General features: G+C 55.4%; 6 protein-coding genes across 6 annotated transcripts; 3 read left to right on the top strand and 3 right to left on the bottom strand.

The window, feature by feature from the left end:
* Positions 1-325: 325 nt before the first annotated feature.
* Positions 326-2,210, bottom strand: GLRG_04059 (RNA recognition domain-containing protein; the record flags this gene model as incomplete). Its single annotated transcript, XM_008094744.1, has 4 exons — positions 326-856; positions 919-2,025; positions 2,083-2,146; positions 2,200-2,210. 4 exons carry the CDS (start codon positions 2,208-2,210, stop codon positions 326-328), a joined length of 1,713 nt encoding a protein of 570 aa, XP_008092935.1.
* A 709-nt stretch (positions 2,211-2,919) lies between these two features.
* On the top strand, positions 2,920-4,997 carry GLRG_04058 (uncharacterized protein; the record flags this gene model as incomplete). The annotated part of the gene is made up of 4 exons (XM_008094743.1): positions 2,920-3,844; positions 3,898-3,967; positions 4,025-4,508; positions 4,560-4,997. 4 exons carry the CDS (start codon positions 2,920-2,922, stop codon positions 4,995-4,997), a joined length of 1,917 nt encoding a protein of 638 aa, XP_008092934.1.
* Positions 4,998-5,468: 471 nt separating this feature from the next.
* GLRG_04057 (uncharacterized protein) lies at positions 5,469-5,834 on the bottom strand (the record flags this gene model as incomplete). Its single annotated transcript, XM_008094742.1, has 3 exons — positions 5,469-5,557; positions 5,636-5,763; positions 5,827-5,834. The coding sequence occupies 3 exons, from the start codon at positions 5,832-5,834 to the stop codon at positions 5,469-5,471; spliced, it is 225 nt and encodes a 74-aa protein (XP_008092933.1).
* A 1,168-nt stretch (positions 5,835-7,002) lies between these two features.
* Positions 7,003-9,527, top strand: GLRG_04056 (mRNA cleavage and polyadenylation specificity factor complex subunit; the record flags this gene model as incomplete). The annotated part of the gene is made up of 7 exons (XM_008094741.1): positions 7,003-7,346; positions 7,418-7,583; positions 7,639-7,769; positions 7,829-8,032; positions 8,089-8,440; positions 8,489-9,341; positions 9,397-9,527. The coding sequence occupies 7 exons, from the start codon at positions 7,003-7,005 to the stop codon at positions 9,525-9,527; spliced, it is 2,181 nt and encodes a 726-aa protein (XP_008092932.1).
* A 3,345-nt stretch (positions 9,528-12,872) lies between these two features.
* On the top strand, positions 12,873-13,916 carry GLRG_04055 (uncharacterized protein; the record flags this gene model as incomplete). Its single annotated transcript, XM_008094740.1, has 1 exon — positions 12,873-13,916. The coding sequence occupies one exon, from the start codon at positions 12,873-12,875 to the stop codon at positions 13,914-13,916; it is 1,044 nt and encodes a 347-aa protein (XP_008092931.1).
* Positions 13,917-17,703: 3,787 nt separating this feature from the next.
* GLRG_04054 (uncharacterized protein) lies at positions 17,704-19,544 on the bottom strand (the record flags this gene model as incomplete). The annotated part of the gene is made up of 3 exons (XM_008094739.1): positions 17,704-17,906; positions 17,998-18,601; positions 18,807-19,544. The coding sequence occupies 3 exons, from the start codon at positions 19,542-19,544 to the stop codon at positions 17,704-17,706; spliced, it is 1,545 nt and encodes a 514-aa protein (XP_008092930.1).
* Positions 19,545-24,417: the final 4,873 nt, after the last annotated feature.

Genomic DNA, 24,417 nt, shown 5'->3' with positions numbered 1-24,417 from the left:
TCTTCTACACAAGCGTACATGTGTTAACTAAGTTGCCTATCGGGAGCCGCGCGGGATTCAATGCAGTCACTTGTAAATGCATCTGACTAAGTTTTTTTTCCAAATGTTTGAATAGCACAGCGTCACGTTGGCGGTTTCGAGTAACGCGCCACCATTTTGAAGATTGACTGATGCAAATGCTGCCGAAAATCAGGAACGAGCATTTTGGTTGAAATGACGATTAATTTTGGACGCCTTTTCCCGACGCTTATCTATGCTCACTTTTGGTATGCCAAGAGATTTGTACATGCGAGACGCCTCCCTGCCTTATACACATCGCTGTCTACTACGATCCACCCTGCTTCTTCTTCCACTCCGACGCTCTCTTGGCGCCGCGGCCGGTAGGCTTCGACTTTTTGACGCCGCCACCGCTGACGCCCTTGGGCTTGCTCCGCTTGTTGAATTTGAGGTCTTTGGGTCTGCCATCCTTGGCGCTGGCGCGTCGGCCCTCAAAGACAAAGTCCTCGGGCGCCTTCATCTGGTCCTTGGGGACGACGCCGGAGCCGTTGCCCGGGATGCGCGGCTTTTCCCTGTCGCCTCTGTTGCCGAGACGCTCGCGGTTGGCGCCGGAGCGGCCCAGCAGGCGCGCCGCGCGGCCGGCCTTGGACTGCTGCTCGGGGGTGATCTTGGCCCGGTACTTCGTGTTACCAGGAGCGCCCGGCCCGCCTGGTTGGGCAGCCCTGGCCTTGTTACTTCGCTCCATGGCGAGGGCTGTCTTGTGAGGGGCCTTAGCGCGAGTTACGCGCAAGATGCGGGGGAGCATAGGGGGGAACTTCTTGCCGTCCAGGAGGAGGGCGGCTTCCACGTGGATTCCATCCTGCTTTCTGTCAGTTTTGCCGTGTACGAGAAGGAGAATCACAGGGGTATGCAGATGCTTACGTAGAACTGAACGTAGGCGAAGCCCTTGCCCACTCTCGTCTTGGGATCGCGCACGACGCGCACGTTCTCGACCTTACCAGCGTGCTTGCCAAACGTCCTCCACAGCCCCTCCTCAATATCGGCGGGGACCTTTGTGCGCTTCTTCTGGACCGTTTCGCCCTCGTCGTTGGTAGAGACGATGGTCTCATCGTCAATGAAGCCCAGGTTGCCGACGAAGACGCAGCGGCGGTGGTCCGTAGGCGCCGGGTGGGCGACGCTGTCAACGCGCAGATGGCGGTCGAGGACGACGGTGCCGTTGAGCTCGGCGCAGACCTTGCGCGCGGCGGCGGGCGTAGAGAAGACGACATAGGCGTTGGCCGACTTTGTCGTCTCCTTCATAAGGGACTTTGTGATGTAAGCCGCGCGCTTGGGGAGGCCGCCACCGGAGAAGGCGACGGAGCGGAAGCGGATCGACTCGATCTTCTGTGGCGGGGTCGCGTCCTTGTCGAGAACGCTAGAGAGGTGGGCCTCGAGAGTGCGCTTGGCCGACTTATTGTCAATGGCGTCGGCGGCGACGTTGGAGAGGAAGACGGTGCGGTTCGCCTTTTTTATTTCGCTGTCCTTGGCCTTGGCCTTTGCGTCGGCGGCAAGGGACTCGTGGACAAGGGGTGTCTCCTCGTCAGAATCCTCGCCTTCGGACGACGTTTCCGAGGTCGCCTCCTGGCCGTCTTCGTCGGGCTTGGTCTCCTTTTTGGTGCGCTTCTCGGCAGGCTTCTCCTTCTCCTCTGCCTCCGCAAGCTTGCTCAGATACTTGCCCTCAATATCGTCCTCCTCCCGCTTGCGCTTCCGTTCTTTCTTTGTCTTCGGAGCTAGCACTGAGGCTTCATCTTCTTCATCGGCGTCTGATACGTCCTTGGCGTCCTCGTCAGCTTCGGAAGAAGTTTCATCCTCAGCAATATTGTCAAGGTCAACGCCATCCTCGCTGCCAAGCTCGGACAGTTCTTCATCGTCTTCCTCGTCGGCGTCTGGAAGGTTCTCGTCGGAGTCGGCGGTTTCGGGGTCAGCCTTTGCCTTTGGTGCAGACAATTCCGCGTATCTCGTCTTCTCGGGGGCTTTCACGGGCCCTGCCTACTTTATATTAGAACTCCTTTGCCCTAATTGCTCAATTTGTAGCAAAGGACTTACACTGGATGCGAAAAGGGCATCAAGAGTGGGGTCAATGGCCTTGCCCGAGGCGGCCAGTTTTGCGCTGTAACGCCAAATATTAATATATGAGACCTCTTGATCGCACAATGCACATACCTCTTCGCCATTGCTGCGACAGTTTTTATTCGAATTATTGAATCGAAATGTATTGCGATGGGCCTCCTGTGGATGCACCGATTCCCCAATACGCTTCCGCTTCAAGAAAAAATATCAAGCTATCTCTGCGCGCAAACCGATAAGAAATATCGGAGGGTCGAGGCGGCACCGATAAGAGGCGGAACAACCGTCAATTGGTGCAAAACCTCAGAAGACCGCTATTTACCGTCAATAAGTGCCCCGTGCCCACTGTTGTGCCAGCTCTCACCGCTTTCGCTGTCAGGGCGAAGACTTTCTGCCGATCGATCCTGGTTCCGCACCGGGCTGGGGGGGTGTAGGCGACAGAGAGGGAGCAGAGCAGGTGAGCGCATCTCTCTCTCCACGGAGCGGCAGGTCACTAACGCTTCTCTTCCCTCTCCGAAAACCCACCACAACACCACACTACCTGCGCCCGCCCACGTCCGCTTTTCGGGACCACGCGTTAATGCTGCTCTCGAACAACCCTCTTTTGTCACTTCAGTTTGCGAGACATTTGCTTCCCTGCCCACAGCACCCAGCCCGCTTCCCCGACCGGACGCTGTCGTTGCTGCTCGTTCCTCCACGGCCCATCTCCGTTACCACGAAGACTAGTCTACCCGAATTGCACCTCTTCACGACGCACATCTCCTCCAGACCACCCAATTTGAACTTCCACTGAACAGCTTCAACCTATTTTCCCAAATGGCAGCTACGGCGTCAGCGCCGCCTGCCCTCTCTCCGGGGCAGGCGACGCTTGATCACGACAGCAACATCTCCAGCCCTCTGAGCGACGTCGAAGACAAGGACGGCGAGGTTGACTCGCTAGACGGCATGCAGCTGGACCTTCCTCAGGACGACCCCGACGAAGCGCTCGACTCTGACAGCAACCTGTCCGAGGCGAACGACACTGAGGCGGAGACTGAGCGTCTTTTCGACACCCCGCAGGCTCAGCGCCACAAGGACGTGGTTGTCAATCAGTTCAACGACGGGCAGGTCTTCGATCGCACACCAAGCAAGCTCCAAAAAACATTTTCCGTCGACGCCACTGACGATGGCGACGACGAGAGCCTTTCCGACCGCGACGACGTGTCGATGATCTCAAGCCACGCCGACGAAGCCTCACCCAGCAAGCCCAAGAAGTCCACCACGCTGCCATCTACCGAGGATGATACTGAGAATATTGATACGAAAAAGAGAAAGCGATCGCCGGTCGCGGAGTCGTCTGAGCCAGGCCAGCCTGCCAGGAAGCGCACTGGGTCGGTTGTGCCCCACGAGCAGGACCAGCGCAAGAATGACGTGGAGATGCAAGAGGACGAGGTCCCCTCCACAGCTTCCCACACTGACGACCACTCTGCGACCGACGACAATGCTCCAGAACTTGCGCCCATCAAGCGTGGTCCCTTGCGAGACGGTCACAGCCCGGTCAAGGATTTACAAATAACGAAAAAGATAACCCGCAACGGCAGCAGGCGGAAGGGTCACGCCCCAGAGACCAACGAGCACGAGGGTCTCGATGGTGACGGTCGGGATGATGGTCGCAATGACGAAGACTCGGGACCCCACGCTGACGACCATGCTGAGCAAGAGGGCGACGAGGACGCGGAAGCGTCAAAGAATGATGAAGAGAGTAAGAAGCCTCTCAATTGACCCTTTATTGCTTAACTGACATTATTGCGACAGTGGAAAGAAAGCGTGCAGCAGTCGAGGAGTGGACTGATCTCGAGGAGAAGTTTGTGGTCTTCCGTGAACGGTACGTCTTCTACACTAAGCATATGCCACTGAACGGATGCTGATGAATACTACACAGATTATACAAGGATCGACTAGAGCGCCTCGAGCAAGAAGAACAGTCCCTGCAAGCCGAGCCGCCAAGCCACCCCGAATATCTAAACATGAAGCAATGTTTGGACGAACGGCTAGAAAAGAAGCTCCGCAACATTGAAAAAGAGTATGAGCTATCGGTCGAAGCCTTGGAGCGACTCGCTGTGGCGCGCCGGGCTCAGATCTGGAATCAATTTTACCAGGGAGCTCGAGAATCACGCTCCAAGATGCTCGAACACCTCAACAAGGAATGGTACGAGACGCAGAATGCCAGACGCAGCGCACACAGTGTTCCGGACTACGGGCTTCTGTTTCCTACCAACCCGACACAGCGCACGAGGAACGCTGTCGCGTACAATTCGGAAGTTTCCTTCTTGGCTGGGCTTGCCAAGCACGAGGGATTCCCGGCAGTGCCGCCCATGCGAGGCGCAAATGGGTCGGAGATTGAAGATGATCTGGAGGCCATGAAGGTTAGTCGCTAGCCGGGCTCTTGCATTTATACAATCGTTGACCGTGCACAGCGCAATTCAAAGCCACGTCAGCGATCAATCATGCAGCCAATTGAGGATTATCAGGCGGTTGCCTTCGGGGGAAATCTTGGACCTGCTGGTGAGCAGTTCATCAAAGACACTCCTTGGGCCAACCCGAACCACATTGCGCACAAGATCACCACAGGGCCAGTAGCACCTGTTGCTGGCGCAAAACCCCAAGCAGCGCAAGCAAGTAAAACAGGAGCAGGCCCGTCTCACGCTCATTCGATGCCAATCATCACAAATGGCCATGCCGCCGCGCATGCTTCGCCACACATGAATCGGTTTACTTCAGCGTCTCCCGAGATGGTGCGAACAGCCAATGTTCTGACCCAGAGCGCTCAGATGAAGCGTGCGGGGAGCCGCACTTCGAAAGCTGCGAAGGACACGGCTCCTAAACAGGAACCGGTGTCGGCGATGGCAAGTTAGAGCGGCATCACCGGACGGCCAACGGCGTTTTCGAGGCTTAGTAAACTGTTATGATACCCCACGACGGCTAGGGCGACCCCCACCCCCTTTTTTTTCCTCCTTATTACTAGCTATCTATACTGGCGTACAGACGTGACACCACGACGGAATTTGCTTTCTGGGCTCGCGTGGAGTCGAGATGGGTCCTTGATTTATCAAAAGCTGGGGTTCGGAGTGGTGTAGGAAGCTACTTCTGCATTGGGATGGTCAGGTCCAACCCTATAATGAGACATGTACAGAGTTGCTGATTGAGGATTTGGTATTTTACATTGATGTAAACGGCGTAGGAAGCAAGTTGGTACTCGCTGGTATATATTACACAATGCAAACGCCCATTCACATGCCCAGTTATACCAGCATCTGCGTCGTTGGGAGCTCTCTCCTGCGATGGGTTGTTCACACGACTGCTTTCATCCTCTCGATTCCTCCTGTCTAGTTAGACTTGGCCTGTTGCCTCGGGGCATCGGGGACCTTGACGTCTTCGAATTCGTCCTGGCCGACCGCCTTGATCGTGTACCAGTCTGTGGTTATGCTGGTCAGTCCAACATTGTTTTTCGAGCATCGCATCGGGTGAGCATGCGGGGTGGCCGCTCACGTACACACTGCGCCGACGAAGCACCAGAGCCCAGCACCGACAGCGAGGTTCTTTGCGAGGTAAGGCTTGCGTGCTCGAATCAGTGCGGGACCCTGGCGGAGGTTCCGGTCGTAGTACGAGGACTTCTGGGGGCTGTAATTCTCTACTTGTCAGGCCACTCATCCGGCGCAGACAGGAGGGAACGGGGTGGCGTACATGGCCATTGCGACTGGATGCTGAGGAGCCCCACGAAAGGACTATATCTGGGCGGATGTACTGTGGGAAATCGATTGGGGGCGGAGGGGAGGGGTTCGTCGTTTTGGGCCCTTGGGGGCAGTTTGGTGTTGCGCCGTGGAGATTTAAGAGCTTGAATATTCAATCCTCAGCCTGTCGCAAAGGGCCGGGGATCGAATCAGAGGAAACTCAGGCCGAGCCATTCCCTTCACGCCATTTCATTATCGATAAGGCGGGAAAAGTACGGTAAAAACGATAGTGACGTAGACTAGTTCGATAAGCATTGACAAGGGTCTAGCCTCACGGGCGTGTCTTTTTTGTGTGGTGGTGGTCGCAAACTGCAGCACCTCTCTGACCAACTGGGCTCAGAGTAGACGTAGACGCACTGCAGCAACAGGCTCTAAAATCCTCAATTCCATTGTTCCCCTACCTACCACCTACCTACCTATCTAGGTACATATGCAAGCGACTTCTCTTCTGGCTCATGAGAGAGAAACCCATGATTATTATACCACAAGAATAACCATCTACTTTGCTTCCCTACTCCTGCCATCTTCCTCTGGGTGGTACGGATATACAAAGGCAACTTCTCTTCTTAGAGCGGCGGCCAAACACCAACAGCTGAGGCTCTAGGGCAGCCGGTGCGCTAACCGAAAACAGCCAGCAGTGGTGGTCGACACGCCCCGTCATAGGTAGTTTACCCGCGTCGCTGGAGCCCGTCACGCAGTCACTCGACATCGGCCAAGGTTGCTTGCTTGCTGCCTCCTTGCAAAGTACACGGCAGGAAACTCGTCAAACTCTTAGAGCTGGGAAAACGAGGCCATTGCATCGACAGGTAGCAGCCATCAATCACCCTAGAGTCGCCCCATCGTCTTTTCCATTTCTCCCCATCATTCACGCCGACGAATCATACGACCCTACCCGATTGCGACTTGCTTGTTTTCTGCGCGCTGGAGGATGGTGATCTGGAAAAGCCTGAGCTCTCCATATTTCGACAAGTCGCGACAGCTATCGCCATCGTGATCCCCAGTTTTTCCTTTCGCCTTGCCAACGTCCAACTGCGACTGCCGCACACAAGCCAACTTTGACATATTGTTCCTCTCTCTGCAGACACACCCATACTCTTAGCGTCTTTGTGCCTCGAGCTCGCCCGCGATCATGGCGGCTCCGTCCCCGCAGGCATCTGTGAGCGACCAGATTCGCCAGCTCAATGATGCAAGGAAGCTCGTCTTAGGCGACGTCAAGTATTACCCGACCGTCGTCAAGAGCATCCTTCCCATCGTCGGGCCTACGGCGGGTGTCGAACTTCGGAGATGGGGCGCCGACTTCCTGGCCGAGGCCTTCTCGACGCCGGCGCTGCCCGGGAGCGAAAAGGAGACGATGCAGCTCTTCGTGCTGGACACACTGCAAACCATGGTCGAAACCCCGAACGAGGACCCCCACGTCCTGCGCAGCGCCATTCAGACGGCCGCCAGCATCTATCCATTTGCGGTGCGATGGATGTACGTGTGCATACCCTGCTTCCGATCGAGAGCTCTGGCCGCGTAGGCCGGGAGGCTGACTAGATTGATAGCATTAACAACTCGTACGATACCCTCACGTGGGAACGAATGGTCGCGATAAAGACGCGCATTCTTCAGATATGGGATGAAGCCGAGTCAACGGTGCGGATATGCTGCATCAAGTTTGCGCAACGAGTCGTCCTCGCGCAATCGGTGGCTAACCCCAACGAACCAAGAGTAGGCCGAGCTTTGGACGTTTTCCTTTTCGGGGGCTTACTGACATCTTGCACAGCGTGGTGACTCCCTGGACATCTCACTAGACAAGATTCCACCAAATCATCAGACGTTGGATGCTAGGACTCTCGACGCCGAAGGAGCTGGATTGTTGGACAGGATGCTGAGCGTGTTGCAGGAGAACAGCAGGTAAGGACTGCGATGGAGGGCCTGTTGGATCACAGCTAACCACAGCACTCTGGTGACAGTGATGTTCTTCTCGTTGATGCTACTTTGAACTGCCTGTCCATTTTGATCCGCAGTCGGCCGGGTACGGCCAACAGGATCCTGAATGCCGTACTCAACTTCAACCCCATGAAGCTTGCGAACTCGCCCATGACCCCTAGAACCCGCGTGATAGTCAAGTCCATGGAGAAGACTACTCGTATGCTCTTGATTCATTTGTCCAAACGGTACAACCCAGAGCCTCTCCATGTTTTACACCTACCCTGCTAACCTCGTAACGCAGCGACCCTCACAACCCAATGGGGCCTCGGATCCAGCAGCATGTGGAGAGAATGATGCGTATGAGACACGAAATCTTCGACGAGTCCGGACGAAAGCGCGCCTTTGAAGCCCAACAGCACGCGGGGATGGATGCCAAGCGCCAGCGGGTTGCGCCCCAGGTGGCAACGATGCCGCAGATTCAAGTCACACCTTTACCTCCAGGTCCTCACAGCTTGGGCGATGTCTTTACTCTCACTGGGAGCGAAGGACTGAAGGCCTTCGACGTGGGCACACTCCCGGCAGCCATGGCTGCAAGAATCAGCATCAACACCCTCATTCGTACAGACGCGCAACTTCTCGCGAAAGCCGTCGAGGTAGGTCTCTGAATAACACTGGCAAGAGTTTACTCTGACGTTTCGCAGGGCATTCGGGGACGGCTCAACACGTTGGCCGCACAGCCCCCACCACAAATCAACCCCGAGACTGCTCCTCTAGGCGTCGACGAGGATGATGATTACGAGCCCGATTTCGCTGCCGCTGAGGACAATGAGCAGATTCTCAACAAGCTTGATGGAGATTCCTTGATCAGAGCAGACGATACCGATCTTGGTCTGAGAACATTTAAGTTGCCGCCCCCCCCTGCACTTACGCCAGAACTGGCGCTAAGCGCGGGTCAAGGCTCTGTAATGTCGCTGTTCCAGTTTGTGAAAACTCTGGAAGACCCTGGCAAGAAGTCCAAGTCCGGTGTCAACCGGTTAGCGGCTAGTACTAACGACCGGGAATCCTGGATTGCCATCATCACACGTCTGGCCAGCCGCTCATCGGCCGGCTTGGAAGAGTTCAGCCCCAAGGATGAGGCCAGCAGTTCTGTGCCAAGGCCGTCTCTCGGCAACAGCATAAGAGACTCTCTGTATACCTACGTACTCGAGGACTTTCGACGGCGTATTGATGTTGCTATTACCTGGCTACACGAAGAGTGGTACAACGATCAGCTGCAGAAGAAGCAAGAGGGAAACCGCCCCCTTCACTACGAAAAATGGGCGCTCAAGCTGATCGACGGCTTCTCTCAATACCTCAATGCCCAGGATAAGGTCCTCACCCGGTTCTTAGGCGAGGTCCCTGAGCTCAGTCCTGCCATCCTCTCGCGCGTCAAGCTCATGTGTCGCGATCCGCTGGTGGTGCCGCTGGCTCTGACGAGTTTGTTATACCTGGTCATGATGCGACCGCCGGCCAAGGAGCTTGCTTTGGACACGGTCCAGGACATCTGGACAGAATGTAGGTTTCTCGTCGCCCGAGTATTTTATGAGCCCATGCTAACTGATCGTTGTAGACGAGGACGCGCGACCTCTGGCGGCCAAGTACTTGGTCAAATTCCGACCGGCATGGTTGGAATCGGCCAAAGCAGCAGCGGAGGGCGGAGGTAACCCCGCGGCGAACAACGCGACGGCGATCTCAGCGTGATTGAGGCCGTTGCATCAGTCGCCGATATGCGGCTACTGGACAACGTAACACGGACGAGCACAACGCATTCGCCGAGTGTCGCATATTTGATGACCGAGAAAAGTATTGTTAACACGTGGGATGGGAGGGCCACGCCACAGCATCTCCTTTGGAGGCGACGGGGTCCGCAGAGTTTCGATGGTCACTGAGTCCGACTAGTATACCCTAACAAACTGGAGTTGGAATGATGAGACAATCACAAGCATCGACAGACAGCATCTGGGCAGGCCACGGAAGAAGGCGAACTGGGAGGAAAGAGCAGAGTGGATGGCAGAAGCTTCCCCGTTCAGACCGTGGAAAGTGCAAAGGATGGACCGGCATGTATACATACAACTTAAGGGTGCGACGGCCTGGTTGGGAAACAGGCCTGGCAAACAAAAGTCAGTAAAATGAAGTTTAGGGGAAGCGGCGGCGTTTCAAATGTACGCAAACCCTTTTTTGGGGTCTCTTCCTATGCCATCGTTCATGTCCTGCTCTTTTGCTCTTTTTTTTTTTTTCAAGTCAACCATTATTGCAACGCGGCAACGGTTGGATATGCTCAGAACCCATACACGAACGGGGTTCCGGCGGAGAGGTGGTCTGGCGTTTTGTGTCTTCGGTGGTGGCCTCGATCATCCGGCGTCTTGCCTGTGTGAGTACTGTTTTGTTCTTTGTTTTTCTTCTTCTCTTTGGCTGGAGTCTTGGCACGGTATGTCACGGGCCTTGCCAACCGGCGACCGCGTGAGTCTCTCGGTCCCCGGGGCTAGTTTTGGTCTGGGCGCCGAGGATACTGGACGTTGACGGATATCCAACTGGAGGACATACAAAGCTTCGGCAGGTTTATGCGGCGGGCGGGAAGGCACCTGGTGATGGACCGAAAGGGACGTGTTCCGGGCTGATGGGGGATAGAACTGTACAAATCTAGGCCAGGGCAAAGCTGCCCCGAGCTCTACAAACGATTGAAGGTGCTCGAAGACATCCTGGTTCAGGTCTTCTGGTGGCGCAGATTGATGCAGACGGAAAGTCTAGAGATTCCCAACTCCCCCACTCTCCCCCTTTTCTGACAGATGGGCGGCGATGCGGTGGGGCGGCCTTTGACATGGGATTCCGAGAATAGACGGGTTTTTAAGGTGGTTTTTGTCTTACTTTTTCTTTCTTTTTTTCTGTTTTTCTTTTCTCCTTCATTCCTTCCTCATGTTCCCTTTTTTGTTTCGGTTTGTTGTAGCACGCGTGGGTGTTTTCAGAATGAAAATTGGACACAGTTGTTTATGCGGGTCTGTTGCTTTGAAAACCCTTTGTGGCAACCCTCACGTCGCTGTGTGGCTGATTGGAACAACGCTTTGAGCTATCGGGACGGGACTTATTTTAGGGCATAGGCTCCTTCTCCAGATGCCAATCGGTGCAAAACTCTTGGTTATATCTTACGGTATATTGTGGTTGTTCAGCTGGGTTGTCACCGACGTGATGGCCCCGCTTGCCGGGTTATACTTATAGTGAGACAAAGGGGGTATAGGATGGTGAGGTGAAAGAGGAAAAGAATTTGAGATTGGATCTGCGCCAGGGGGTCGCAGGTAGTGAGAAGAGCTTAGCACTTGGGACGAGTTAAATGGGACGGGAGGATAGGCTGGGTTGCTGAATACTTTGTATAACCTTTTTATTCTGTGATTTCCTTTGATTAAGTAGAGAAAGGGGCAAGGATCCGAGTTATGCGAGGCGGTTTTGATGAGTGATGATGATGGAATAGAAAGGGCTTTCTGTGGTTGTGCAGCAGCACACATTAATAGTTGGGGCGCTATACTTATCTCGAAGAAAGAGGGGCGGGGCGGGTAGGTAGGTATATGCACTTCAAACAGGGAGGAAATTCGATATTATGCGCATTCGTTTCGCGAAAATGTCAGCTTACCTATTTCCGCGTCCCTTTCCCCATTCATGGCCTTGCTACGCCTCGCCCAACGCGTCTGTCTTATGTAGGGTAGCTGTGTTATGGCACAGCACCGGGAGGGAGATGGGAGATCTTCGTTGCTGGGGAACAGCGTGGACGGGAGGGTGGCCTCCAACTTTTTGAGTGTGGGGGGGAGTGGTCAGCCAAGGCTGCTGCTCTGTCTGCCGCAACCCCCGTCCCGCCGTGCCGCTATTTGTCCGCTGTAGCATTCGCGATGCGGCCTCGATGCAGCACTGCGGTTTGTTTGCCCAATGGTGTTGGTATTGATGTTGATGTTGATGTTGCCTTGCTGTACCTGTGGTACCGGGCTGGGCGCAGACCAGACGTGGGAAAGCAACCGAATTCCGGCCGACCCAGGCATCTGACTGAGAACAGTCCGTCCCATGCAATCAGTCGGTCCACAGCAAATGAGAGAGAGGGAAAAACCTGGGGTGGATGAGCCGCAGGCGGAAAAAAACAGCCACTTTGACCGGCCCCAGACAAGGACTGGAGCGCGTTCTGATCTACTACTACATTATGCCTGTCTCGGCCGCCTTTCCTGGTTTATGTAGCTAGGCCTTCCCCTTCATCGCTCGACCCTCCTTTATTCCCCCATCTCTCGTTAGATGGAGAATAGGATGAAGACGATTGACGGCTCATAACTGACGTAGTTCGGCACGACCCTGTACTTTCGCGTTGACCGGACCTACTTGTTTCTCTCCCCTTACTTCCCCCCATTGCGTACCTTACCAACACGGCAGAGGGATTCCGGATTCCCTACCCTTTTTGTTGCATTGCGTGCCGGGATTTCCAACCTTACGCTACACCTGGGCCGGGACATCCGCCCATTCTAACCCCCTCTTCCTCACGCTTTTCCCCAAAACCCACCTAAGCCGCATCCCGCCTCAGCCTCAGACGAGCCAGCCGCATCTGATCACGCCGGGGAAGACACAAGCATCCCCCGATTCCCAAGACGAAAGCGCCCCCTCCAGTTCTCTTTTGCTGCTCCCACCACCGCCGCCGCCGCCGCCACCACCACCACTAAAACACTAATCGAACTCTGCCTTAGCCGTACCACGACGACCTACCGACGTGCCGACTAGCCTATCTGGACGAGAGGCCAAATACATCATATACTGCCGAGCATCCTGCAGAGGAGATGAAACAGAGACATGCCTAATCGACTGCAAAAACTCAACAAACAGGACAAACAACGACTCCCCGCCAAAGCCTCCTCCCAAGCGACAGCGCCCTCGTCAGGTGGTTACTCGACCAATCGTACCCTCGCACCACCCGCCATAATCGCCCTTCGCACCGGCCGCAAGAGCACCGTAAACACTCGCCTCGACGGGAAACGCCAGTCGACGACGAGCAGCCCTTCCTCGTCTCTCGGAGGCTCCCCTAAGATGGTTCAGACCATCCGAACAGTATCCAGCTTCGAAGCCGCGAGCGACACAAGCTCCGACACCCACTCTCACAATTCCGCCTTCTCAAGCTCCGTAAACAGTAACGTCAGCGCCGCCAGCATGTCATCGAATCACCAAACTAGGACGCCCGGCGTCAAGTTAAAACACGACTGGAACGGCGGTGACTCCACCGCCATGAAGGTACGTGAGGAAACGCCGCCCATTGCAGACGACGACGAGAACGTCGTCGGCGGGACGCCCGACACCCAGGGTTCGGGATGGGACTCGACCATCGGCAAGGCGGGGCTAGGCAAGACGGGACGGGTCATCAACAAGCTCGTCAGCGACAACGAGTCCCTCAAGCGCGACATTCAGATTGAGCGGTTACGCGCCGAGGAGGCCAAGCAGGCGGCCAAGCTTGTCGAGGACAAGATGGAGCGCCTCATCAGCGACTACGAGAGCCGCCTTCTCGAGGCGAGCGTCACCAAGACCCTCCTCAGCCGCAAAGAGCGCCAGGTCGAGACTCTCAACGCCAATGTTGAGCTCGAGAAGAAACGCACCGCCGACGCCCAGGAGCGAGAGCGCTCGTGGCGCGATGAGATGGAGAAGATGCGTGCTACCACCACCAAGCAGGTTGAAGATGCAAATGCGTACGCCGCTCTCATGGAGGGCCGCTACAACGCCATCAGTTCTCACTGGAAGGACCAGGGCGACGAGGTGAAGCGCGCGCACCTGAAGCTGCGGGCCGAGATTGCCGGGCTCGTCGAGGAGCGCCGCCGCGACGACGAAAAGATCGCCGCGCTGCGGGACCTGTGCGACCAGCAGGACGGCAACATCAAAGAGCTTCGGCGGCAGAAAGACGAGATCGAGAAGAATTTTGAGGCTTATAAGGCGCACCAGGAGTTCCTGCTCAAGGACATCAAAGCGGGTGCGGCCGCGAGGGACGCCGAGCAAGAAAGGCTACTCGAAGAGACAAGGTCGACGTTAGCGAGGCTGAAATGGGCGTTAAACGTCAAGGAAAACGTCAAGGACCTTTTGCAATGATTGCCTCGGTCGCTTCGCACCCGAACATTGTTCCCAGTGCCTGGGATCTATACGCCCGCCTTCCGGCTCCGCCGCGATCCGATGCAACCGCCGAACCATGCCCGGCCGATGCCACGCTCGCCAAACCGCAACTATACCCATAACCTAACTCAACACCTACGACGCCGAAAACGCACACCACTCCTGCTCTCTATTGGCAATCTACACCGCGCCAGCATAGCATTGCAAATAAAGCCAAGGTAGCCGCGTATACCCAACGAAACCATTGTCACGGCACTCCCATTTATAGACAATGAAGCTCTAGGGGCCACGTTCGATTTTTTTTGTCATTCGTTGCCTCCCAACTCTTCACGTCATTCGGCCAACGGCACCCAAAGGGCATGCTTTATTCGCTGAAAACAGAACCAGAAATAGACCAGGTATGGACTCTAGGGGGTTTCTGTATACAGGGGCCGCTGGGCTTTTTTTTCTTTTCTTACAATTCCTGTTTTTCTTCCCACAATACGGAAAGGTCGGCTTGGGGGGGGCACTCGAAGGCATCGGAGTAGGCCAAACTGGGCCGAAATTGGTTTGATCTCAAATTCAAAGGACTATCAGAGACGGGAGTTCAGGCGTACAAATTGGATCGAGTTTTGGTTGCGGGACAGAGAGAGGCTTCTCTTCCCGAGTTGACGTCGACTGTCTATAAAGCGAGACGCCTTAGGAGCGTGTGCCCATGAGTAAATATCTCGGGGCTGAAGACAATATAGAGTTTTCCATCTTTTGTTAAACATTATCCCGGGCGCTTTCGCCCTCGCATAATCGCCGGAAGCCCTTGCGCCGGCCGCTCTACCTACTCCGGCGCACTGGCATGAACACGTCGGCTACGGGCGAGCAGTGAAAACAGCCCCCACGGAACACGTCAGGGCTCCGCGCTCCTGGTGCTTTCTTTCTCTTGACCGGCGGCAGAGAATCATACCCCCCTTAATGGTTCCGGTGGATAACCTGGGCAAGGATCGAGAAACGACGGCGGCGCACGAGGAGCGCCCGGCGATGCGGGTGGCGGAACCCGGTTCGGCGCGAATTTCAGCCGTAAGCGCGGCAGGCTAGACGGCCCGCCGCCTTCTTGGGTTCAAACGGTGCCCGCCCTCGGAGGGCACGGGGCTGACGGCGGCAGCACGATTTAGTCTGGGCGTTGGCGGCGCCATTCTGGCCTGCTGACATACATGTTGGCTCTCAATGTACACGTTGGAGCTTTGGGGGTTTCTTTTATGCTTTGATATTGGGCTATGGATCGTGTTGGGAAGGGCTGACACCGGTCCGTTTTGTAATCATGCTTGAATCTTCTATTTGGAGTTCTTTCTCAAGTTCTCACACCGGAGGGGATAGGGGGGGCTAGGTGACCAGGAGGTCTCGTTGCCTCCCTATTCTGACTTGGCTGTAGCCAGTGAGCTACAGGTAACAGAGACCACCGCTTCAAGATGCTCTTAACAATAAGAACATATCTGAGTACAGAACAGTGAAGCCTCCTGAGTCTTCACAACTAAATAGACAACCGACGGGTGGCTTTTACTTTCCTAGGAATCTATGGCTTCCCCAACTCTTCTTCTGCACTGATTGAATTAAACCCAGCAACTAACTCTTCCCACTTTTGCCGCTGCTGTTCTGTTGGCCGCCACCGCTGCCACTATTGCCCCCTCCGTAGCCACGGAAACTACCGCTGCCGCTGCCGTGTGCCTTTTCCCCGCCATTTCCCCCGTGGCTCAGGGTCCCTTTTCCGCGGCTGGGGTCCTGCCAGGGAGGGTTTGTGGGGTCGTGGTAGTATATGGGGGTTCTCTTGTCCGGCATGTTCTCGCTTTTGCTCGACGAATGAGACGGGATGGGCTAAGAGCTTTCTTTGGTGCGCTCTGGCTGCTTCGTTGTTTCAATGAAGAAGATGACGAAGCTCTCTGTACCTTCTTTGCTTTTATACCCAGCACCATTTCTCCTGTGGACAGGTGAATATGCTGCGTTTTCCCTCCGTCGTTGTGGTTCACACCTGACCGCTAATGATGATTCACAGCGAACTACTTCATTTTCTAGATACTGAGCGATACGATAGCATTCTCTGTGGTCTCAGCAGCACCATACTAGAGGAAGCGTGTTGACTCCAGGAACGGGGGGGAAGGGTGAAGCGGTCGCAGCAGACCGGGCTACCAGTTGATGAGGTGGCTCTCAAATCGTGTGGGAGCATGGCATCTCTTCATATCACGGGAAACGAAGCCAGCGGGCGTTGTGACTGTAGCAAAGCCTGAGGCAGCAGAGCTTGGAAATGAGGGATGCAAACAGGCCTTGCCGACTGAGCGGCGATGCATGGTATAGTGTTGCCAGTGGAAAGATAAATCTGATGTGTCCGGGTTGCATTGTGGAAAGCAAAATATGTAAGAATGCTTGACATACGCAAAAGCTCGTCTCGATGCTCGCCCAGAACCAAGCAAGAGCTATGGGCAGGTAAGTTCCCTGTTTCCCTTCGCCCACCCAGGAAAGCTCTGAAATTTTCAAACTAATAATTCCAGATCTACCCGTGGAACGCGAAACTGACTTGGTTCATCCAACCCATTTCTCTTAGAAAGTGAATAGCATGAGAACATTGGTCAGACCTCCTGAAAATCTCAATAATCTACATCGTTCCTCTATATTCATATTCAACTCAAAATGCAGACAGCTCTTTGAGCATTTCGCTATGCCGGCATTCTAATGTCTCTAGGCATGACCAGTTCTCTAGCAAACGTCGCCTTTGGTATTCTTACTTATCTACTCACATCACACCGAAGACTTCCTTGCAACACCAGCCTTAAGCTAGATATCTCGTGAGAAGCATAACAAAACACAAAAGGCCCAGGGATATGCTTGGGGACACGGGTTTTGCTCGGGACATGGAAGGAAAGTAACGGATTCCCGAGTCTATTGTCGTTCAACAAACGACCAATGCTTCCAGGGAAGGAGAAGATGCGATTTGACTTCTAATCCACGTGCTATGCGTCATGCAACGATCAATCATTCTATGATCACTACGAAATATTGTATGTTCAATATCCAAATGTCGGATTTCTAAATGCACATGCCGCCAGGATGAAAGAGGCTGTTCACAGTAGATCCCTCTCTCAGCTAAGTAATCGAGGCTGGTATATCGACTGCGCGATGTCGATCTTCTGACAAAGGTTGTATGCCGTCGAAAGTCGTGCGCTTTGTTTTCTCTTGATTCCTTCAAAAATGATCATTTCCGATCGTCAAAGTACATACGCTGAAGATGAGTCCCAGACGGGCTGTAAAGGTCCCGTATAAGCTGGACGCAATAATATATCATACGGCCCAACATCCTCCTCTTCCGGCGTTCGTTGACGCATTTTATACCAGGTATTGAACACACATAGCTCCCTCCCCCCTTTGCTTCTCAAAGACTGGCCGATTTACTGCCACCTGGTTGTCCCAGAGGCAGTACTCGATAGGTTGACTGAGTTGGAGCCAGCTATGGCGCCAACCTGATGGCCCAACTAATTCCTAGACAGTTGACAAAAAACAGATCCGGGCGCTTCATCCTAAACCTCATCTATAATTCCGTGAAAGGGAGGGAAAAAAGAAATAAAATAAAATAAAAACCCATAGGCCAGTTGTTCATCATCATTACTCCTTATCGGTATCCATCTCATACTTCAAGCATGAAATGCTTCGTTTCTTCAACGCCAAGATTCCTGTTATCCCAACACTGTTAGCAATCCGTCTACGAAGAGCGACGAGTAGCCACCAAGAACAGACACGGTAACAAAACCTACATGGTGAGGAACAACCTCGCAAAGTCATCCACATCCGCTGGCCGCGCCATCTTGGCGACCCGCTGCAAGAAGAAGCTATTGACAAGAAACACCGGCTTCTCGCGCCACGCCGAGTAGAAGGCAGGCGACGAGTCGGCTTCCCAGAGGTGCCTAGAGAAGGTCCATCGGTGGGGCAACAGCCAGCGCGTAGGGTCCGGGCCTGTCCTAGATGTCAGTTATACCATAGGTCGCCGTCGTTGAATATGGAGAGGATGAAATCAAGACAGAGAAGAGGGCAAGGGCCGACATACCTTGATCATCAGAAGCCTTGAGCATCTCAAAAAGGCTTATGAACATGTATCCCATAAAAACCATCCTCCTCACACACTCGTTAAACAACCATACCTCCCAGGACCGTGGCGCCCTCCCTCTCACCGCTCCCTCATCCAGCAAGTGGACCTCGTCAAAGTTGTCCCTCATGACTTCAAGATCCTTCAACCACGCCTGTAGGACGGCCATGTCTTGCTCCGCCTGCGCCCTCAAATATATGTCGCCATCGAAGCACCTAATTGTCTGCAGCAGCCACAGTGCCTGCGTCCTGGCGAGTTTCTCATGCCCCGTCAGGTGCGACGCCTTGCCCAGAGACCCTTTGAGGACCTCGTTCGTGCCCTCACACAGGGCACGGATGGCCCAGTCCTTGTTGGCCTCGGTGCGCCCCACGTATGCCGAGATCGCAGTGTAGGCGGCCAATAGGGGCCGTGGCGTCTCGCGTGTGCCGCGGTAGAGGTGACGGTGGAGGAAAGGGGTCTGCTTTGTCTGGGCGAAGGTGACGTGCATGTTCTTGACAGCGCCGACGAGGTGGCCGACCCGCGAAGAGGGTTCGTGGATCTCCCATGGTCTAAATGCGCTCTCTGACTGCAGTCCATGAGTTTTCATTCTTGTCTGTCAGGTTGGTGTGGCGGAGGTGATCAAGGAGAGTGTGGGAAGAGAAGAAGAAGTAGAAGGAAGAGGCAGAGTGCAAACGGAAGGACAAGAGAAACGTAAGAGTTGGGATACGCGGGTAAGTGGAATTCGATATGCGCGAAAAGGCAAGTGTAGAATAAGTAAAGTCGTCACTTACGCACATACCCGGCATCTCTTCCTCCCAAATGGAGGAATTCGTCCGGTTCAGCTCGGGCGTCATGGTCTTTTGCACGACAGGCGTCAACGGCATCTCCCAGAGCTGCATCTCACCGCCCGTCACCGGGTCCGCGTTGATGAAGTCCATTACCGAGTTGAAGTCGAAGGATGTGTTCGAGGCGTCTATGCCGAGGTTCAGCGACGGCGTCGACGGCAACGGCGTGCTGTTGTTGCCGCTGTCTCTCATGTCCTCTGTCACCACCAAGGTCCGGAGTCCGCCGTCGATGTATGACGACGATCCCGGCTGTTGCTGCTGTTGTTGTTCGTGTCGATGCTGAAGGTGGTGGCCGTCGAGTGTGTTGAAGTTGAAAGACGGCATACAGTCATCGTCGTCTCCAAGGTCCATGGCCTCGAGGGGGTCGTTTTGGCCAGTGACAGCAAATGCCGCAGGGAAAGAGGAGGGAGATGACGAGGAGGTGCCCAGGCCGGGGTTGCTGTTGGCGGTGGGCATGCACGCCTCGGCTCCAGTACCACTCCTAGCGGCGTGGGCGGCGGAGGAGGCGGACGGCATGTTTTGGTACACGCACGAGAAGTTCTTCTCCGCGCAGCGGGTGCACCGTGGGGTCCGCTTGTCGCAGCGCCTCTTGCTCCGTACGCAGGCGTTGCAGCTCTTTTGTCGCGACTTGTCCGCGGCGTCCAATACGTCGCTCACCATATTCAGGCCCTCGGCAGCTGGCATTTTCTCGTCTGCCCTCCCGTTGCTGGGGGGAGACTGTACTGGGCACTAGGCTTTGTTGCCCTGTTGAGCAGCAGCAACAGAGAAGGGGGCAAACGGCAGAAAGGTCGGTACGCGCAGTTGGGCCCGATTGACAATGCGTGAGAAGAGTGTGTGTAAGGTTGAGAAAAGGGCTACAAGAGTCTTGTGATCCCCATGTCGAAAGTCGATGGTCTCAGAGTGATAGAAAGGCCCGATCCGAGCTTACGTGGGCCATGTCCATAAGCCGTAAGCACGCTTGGTCAGCCAGCCGTTGGGCGGAGGTTGGTTCCCAATGTGAGATTGCTGGAATTTGGGGCGGGGCGGAGAGGGCCGGAGAGAATGGAGGTTCAAACTCCGCTCCGCGCGTAAGCCCAAAAGTCCGCACGCTGCGCGGCCCCGCCCGGCGGCCACCGCTATCCGTGGTCACGGGTCCCCGTAGCAATCAATGAACAACTCCGTAATGACGAGACCGAAACTCCGCAACACTGGCATCTGCCCAACCCACTTCACGATGCGCCCTTTTCCCCGAGCATGCACTGCCACGTGAGAACATGAGCGGGTATCTCCACTTCTCTGGCGGCACTTTGTCGCCACGTTCCCGCAGTTCGTCTCGGCCCCGCCTCACCCACATGCTCGCGCATCTGTTTGCGGAAAAGGGATGAACTCATGGTGTCGTCCAAGTAATCAATTGGCCATGCTATGCTATCAGAATCCGGCGATGTAGAAGAGGCCGAGACCCTCTTAGTGATTCGCCGCCAACGGCAGGCAGACGGCTGGCTCCCAGAGACCACCCACCAACCCACAGCGTCCCGTATCGTTCGTCTCTTTCTCGCGTTGCTACCAAACTCTTACACCCGCCCACATTTTACTTTCCGTTACCGTCGATGTCCTTCCCATAGTTTCCTCGTTTCTGCTTGCGGCAGGCCATCTCCCCACGACGCGTCCCTGTACGTTTTCACATGCCTACCCTCCCATTCATGGTCGACGCACCACTTGGTCCAACAGCCGCGCCTGGGCGAGCCACTCCCGGTCCGATGCCACTGAATCTTCCTCACGATCCGACACGGAGCTGATTTCGGCCTTACGCTTGAACCTCAGCAGCTTCTTTCTAGCCCCCCTACCTAGTCCTCCCTTTCTCCCACATGCCACGAAGCTTCTCGCCGGTAACGTCGCGATCGCCCACGCCACCGAGACCATAGGATGACCCCCATACCTCATCCGACCCAAAGCCGCCGCTCAGCAGGGGCCTTGCCACGGGTTTGGCACAGGCTATCCTCGTTGAATCGAACCGCTGGTGTCCGTCTCGCTTCCTCTCCGTTATCTCCACAGGATCTAGGCCACTCTGGACCAGGACCCGGCTACATGTTGCACACCTTACCAACCCGATACGCCCGAATATGACAGCCGCGGACGGTTACACCTCCTTACGTCGACGTCCATTGTCAGCAACACTTTGCTTCGTATCAGATTCGATCAAGCTCGGACTCGCCAACGCTCGTTTCGGGTCGCAGCCACATCTCGTTCAAGCCTTTGCCGAAGGAGTGGTGAAGTGCAAGCCAGACGGCCTCGCTCGTGGCCGCGAAACCTTCCAGGGCGTAGAAGAGATAGCAAGGCCGGGCCATGTCAGCCGCTACCGGTTGTGGTTGCTAACCCTTCTGCACTTTGCCATGTCGCTCGCTATACGGACCGGCCACGAATGAATCCTCGGACGAAGGAAGCTGGAGGGCCCTGCCCAAGTATGCAGCGTACCCGGGCGTAACACACGATCTAGGTCCACTGACAGAGGTATATCAATCTACTGGCCTCAAAAGGAGGTCGGATTCGAAAGGTCGGGGAGATGCGGGGACTAGCTTGGGTTGCCGTGGTACACCACCTTTCAATAGCCGAACAGGCGTCCATTCATCTCATCATGGGGGTGGGGGTCTAGCAAACGTGGCACGAGCATAGCAGTCCTTCCTGGTGCACTGGTAAACAAGACACCCGAGGGTTGCGTATCGTTGCGTGACATGGCCGAAAAGAGGGAATGAGAGGCATCGAGGAGCCCGACATTCCTCCGCAGTTCCTCTCCCCTGGGCCGTGCAAGCCAGCTCAAGCCACGGGGATGGATGCAACCCACCCAAACGTTCCCGATGGCAGTGCCCATCACAATCATGCCCGGGACGCCTTCTTTTAGCCGCTAACGTAACTATACCGCGATGGACCCTGCCGGGGAACCCCTATGAGCCTCCAATACGGTCCTCCGAATCAGCAATGGCAAGATCCAGCTAATCTGACAAAGATCACTGGGCTGCCCTCACAGGCCCAGGCCAAGGGCCAACGGCGAGCAGTGAAATGGCCGAGAATGAGCCTTGGATAGGGGCCGTATCCTGTTCTTTGTGGCTGCCGCCACATCGGCGCACAGGCCGATGCCCGGATCGCAATGGGATCGTCACACTTTTGGTGTCACTGACAACAATCTCCTCCGCCAGCCTCCTGGCCGCCCACGGTCGCGCTCTACTGTCGAGAAAAGCAAGTGGGGGCTTGTCAAGATCTCGTGTATCCGTACTGGGAGTGCCTTTTGAAACCGCACTACTGGGCAGAGGCATCTCTTGGGAAGAGAGGCAGGCGGCTGGCAGGCTTTTTGGAGGAGGGGGGTGGGGGGTGGGGGAGTTGATTCCTTCGTACTCATGTCGTCCGAAGAAATGTCCTCCTGGCGGCGCACGATGCCTCAAAGGCAGCCCATGTCTCGGAAACATCGTCTCTTTGCCTGGTTACCAATGGCTCGGAAACAAAGGCTATCTGCATCTTGTACTCCACTTCGTCGCTGGTGGGAGGAGTGGGTGCAAGGCAAGCCAGACTTCTTGGCTGCGGGCCGCCGAAGGGCACGACGCCACGAGATAGACAAAATATGCAAACAGGTTTTCGTCGCACAGGTTGAGTGTCTCAGACCTCCCACCCCCACCTCCAATGTCTTAGTTGTGGCGGCCCGGTGCATATTGAGATGGACATATACACGTTGTATCCTATGCCCAAAACTGCACTCCACAGCCTTCCCTCAAGCTTCGTCAGCATTGACGGACTACACCGTCGTGTTCCAGCCTCCGCGCGAGCGCTCGCGCGCTATGGGTCGAGCCAAACGACTCCGGCGTCGTTGACAGGTCGGAAAATAAAAAAGATTAGGTCCTCGGTCTCGTCGCAGGGGTGTCAAAGCAGAAAGGAAGAATACCGGGTCCGCCTTGAACCAATGCAGAAGCAACGCAACCCCCCCCCCACCGATTGGCACATTTTGTAGTACCTGCCCCTATCACCGAAGAGCAGGCCCGTTGGCAAGTCTTTCTCTCTCTCTCTCTCTCTCTCTCTCTTTCGGAGAGCCTTGGACCGAGTGGGCGCTGCAAATCGAAGACATTCGGAGGGTAAAGCACACTGACGACAAAAGTACCTGTGCCTAGCTCTGGAGGCATTGTGGGCAGATTCCGAGTGACTCTGCGCGGGGATGAAGTGCTTGGCTCGCCGCCACCTTCTTCCCTAAACATGCCAGACTCGGTCAATGTGAGGGCCACCTGCAGCCACTACTAGCAGTAGGTGGTGAAATGCTCACAGACCGGTCCTTTCCCCGACTCAGCAAAGGTACGCCCCCCCCCACCCCTTCTTGGGTATATGAGTCGGAGGCAGAGATGTATCTGTTTCGTTGTTCCTGACTGCCCCTCTTCCGCCGCCACAGAGTGCTGGCACTGCCGGACGCGGCCTGCCTCTCCGGACCCATATCTGCAGGGACGCCGGGATCATTAGTTGTTCTGTGCAGACCGCAAGGGGCTGCATTGTACACTATGTACGCTTCCTGGTGTAGATCATTGGTCAAGATAACCACCATCCAAAGCCCGTTGGTCTGGGACAACGCCCAGCGACACTGGCTGCTGTGTACATATCCTATCGTGCAGCATTGATCGGGTTGGACTCGTCGGACCCACGCGCCTGGCTCGCGTGGAAGCAGCGTGAAGCATCACGCCATGGGTTGGCCATCATTGCTGTTTTGGACGGCGCGTGAGACATCGTCCGAAAGCCGCGAGAGCTAAAAGCCGTTGACGGCGTGTTTGACTCCTTTCCCCTGGGCACACCCAGTCTCTGGATGGTCCGGTTTTTCAACGCTTGCCAGTCAGCAAACAATGGTCGGTGGCTGATGGGCTCCCCGAGCGAGACTGTAAGGGGAAACTTTGAACACGCTGGCAACCATGCAGATGCCGTCTGAGGATTGCTTGGGCATAGCGCGTTGTGCTATGTATGGGGCGAAAAAGCATGAAGGTTAGATATCGAGCTCAACATCAAGTACTGGTACGGATACCTGGATAATCCATCCGAACTTTGGTGATACGTCCGTGCCCGGGCTGGGGTGGCCGCCTACGAACCCAGCAGTTGGCGCAGGGGCTCACTTGGAGCCACGGTGCCTGAGAGTAAGTATATTCGAGTCGCTGAACTATCTGAAGGGAGTCGAATCAGATGCTGCCGAGGGAGTGGCTGGGATTCTGGTCGACGGGAAGATGTGCTGCTCAGAGAACAAACACGCAAGCACGCGTTTGATGGCCTAAAACGCCCAGGCGCAGTAGGCCATACTAAGTACAGCGCCCGGAGAGCATTAGGAGTGAGTTTCGGCCACAGACGGGACGCTGTGCTGATGGATTCTCAATAGCGCAGGCCTGGGAACAGTAGTCTTGATGGGGCCGCAAGACGCATATTGATTGGGGACTGACAGGCGACAGAGGTCTTGCTTGACTAGAAGAGTAAACCGGGCAAGTTTGGGAGCGTTGTTAGAGTTGAGCAGGTAGGCAGTGAGCGAGTACTCCTGCAAAGCAAGGCGATGTCGATGAGCTCGGCATCCGCA

Source organism: Colletotrichum graminicola (assembly GCF_000149035.1).
Source record: "Colletotrichum graminicola M1.001 genomic scaffold supercont1.12, whole genome shotgun sequence".
Taxonomy (NCBI): Eukaryota; Fungi; Ascomycota; class Sordariomycetes; order Glomerellales; family Glomerellaceae; genus Colletotrichum; species Colletotrichum graminicola.
Note: the sequence above shows the minus strand (reverse complement) of the source record. Positions and strands in the feature narration are given on the sequence as shown.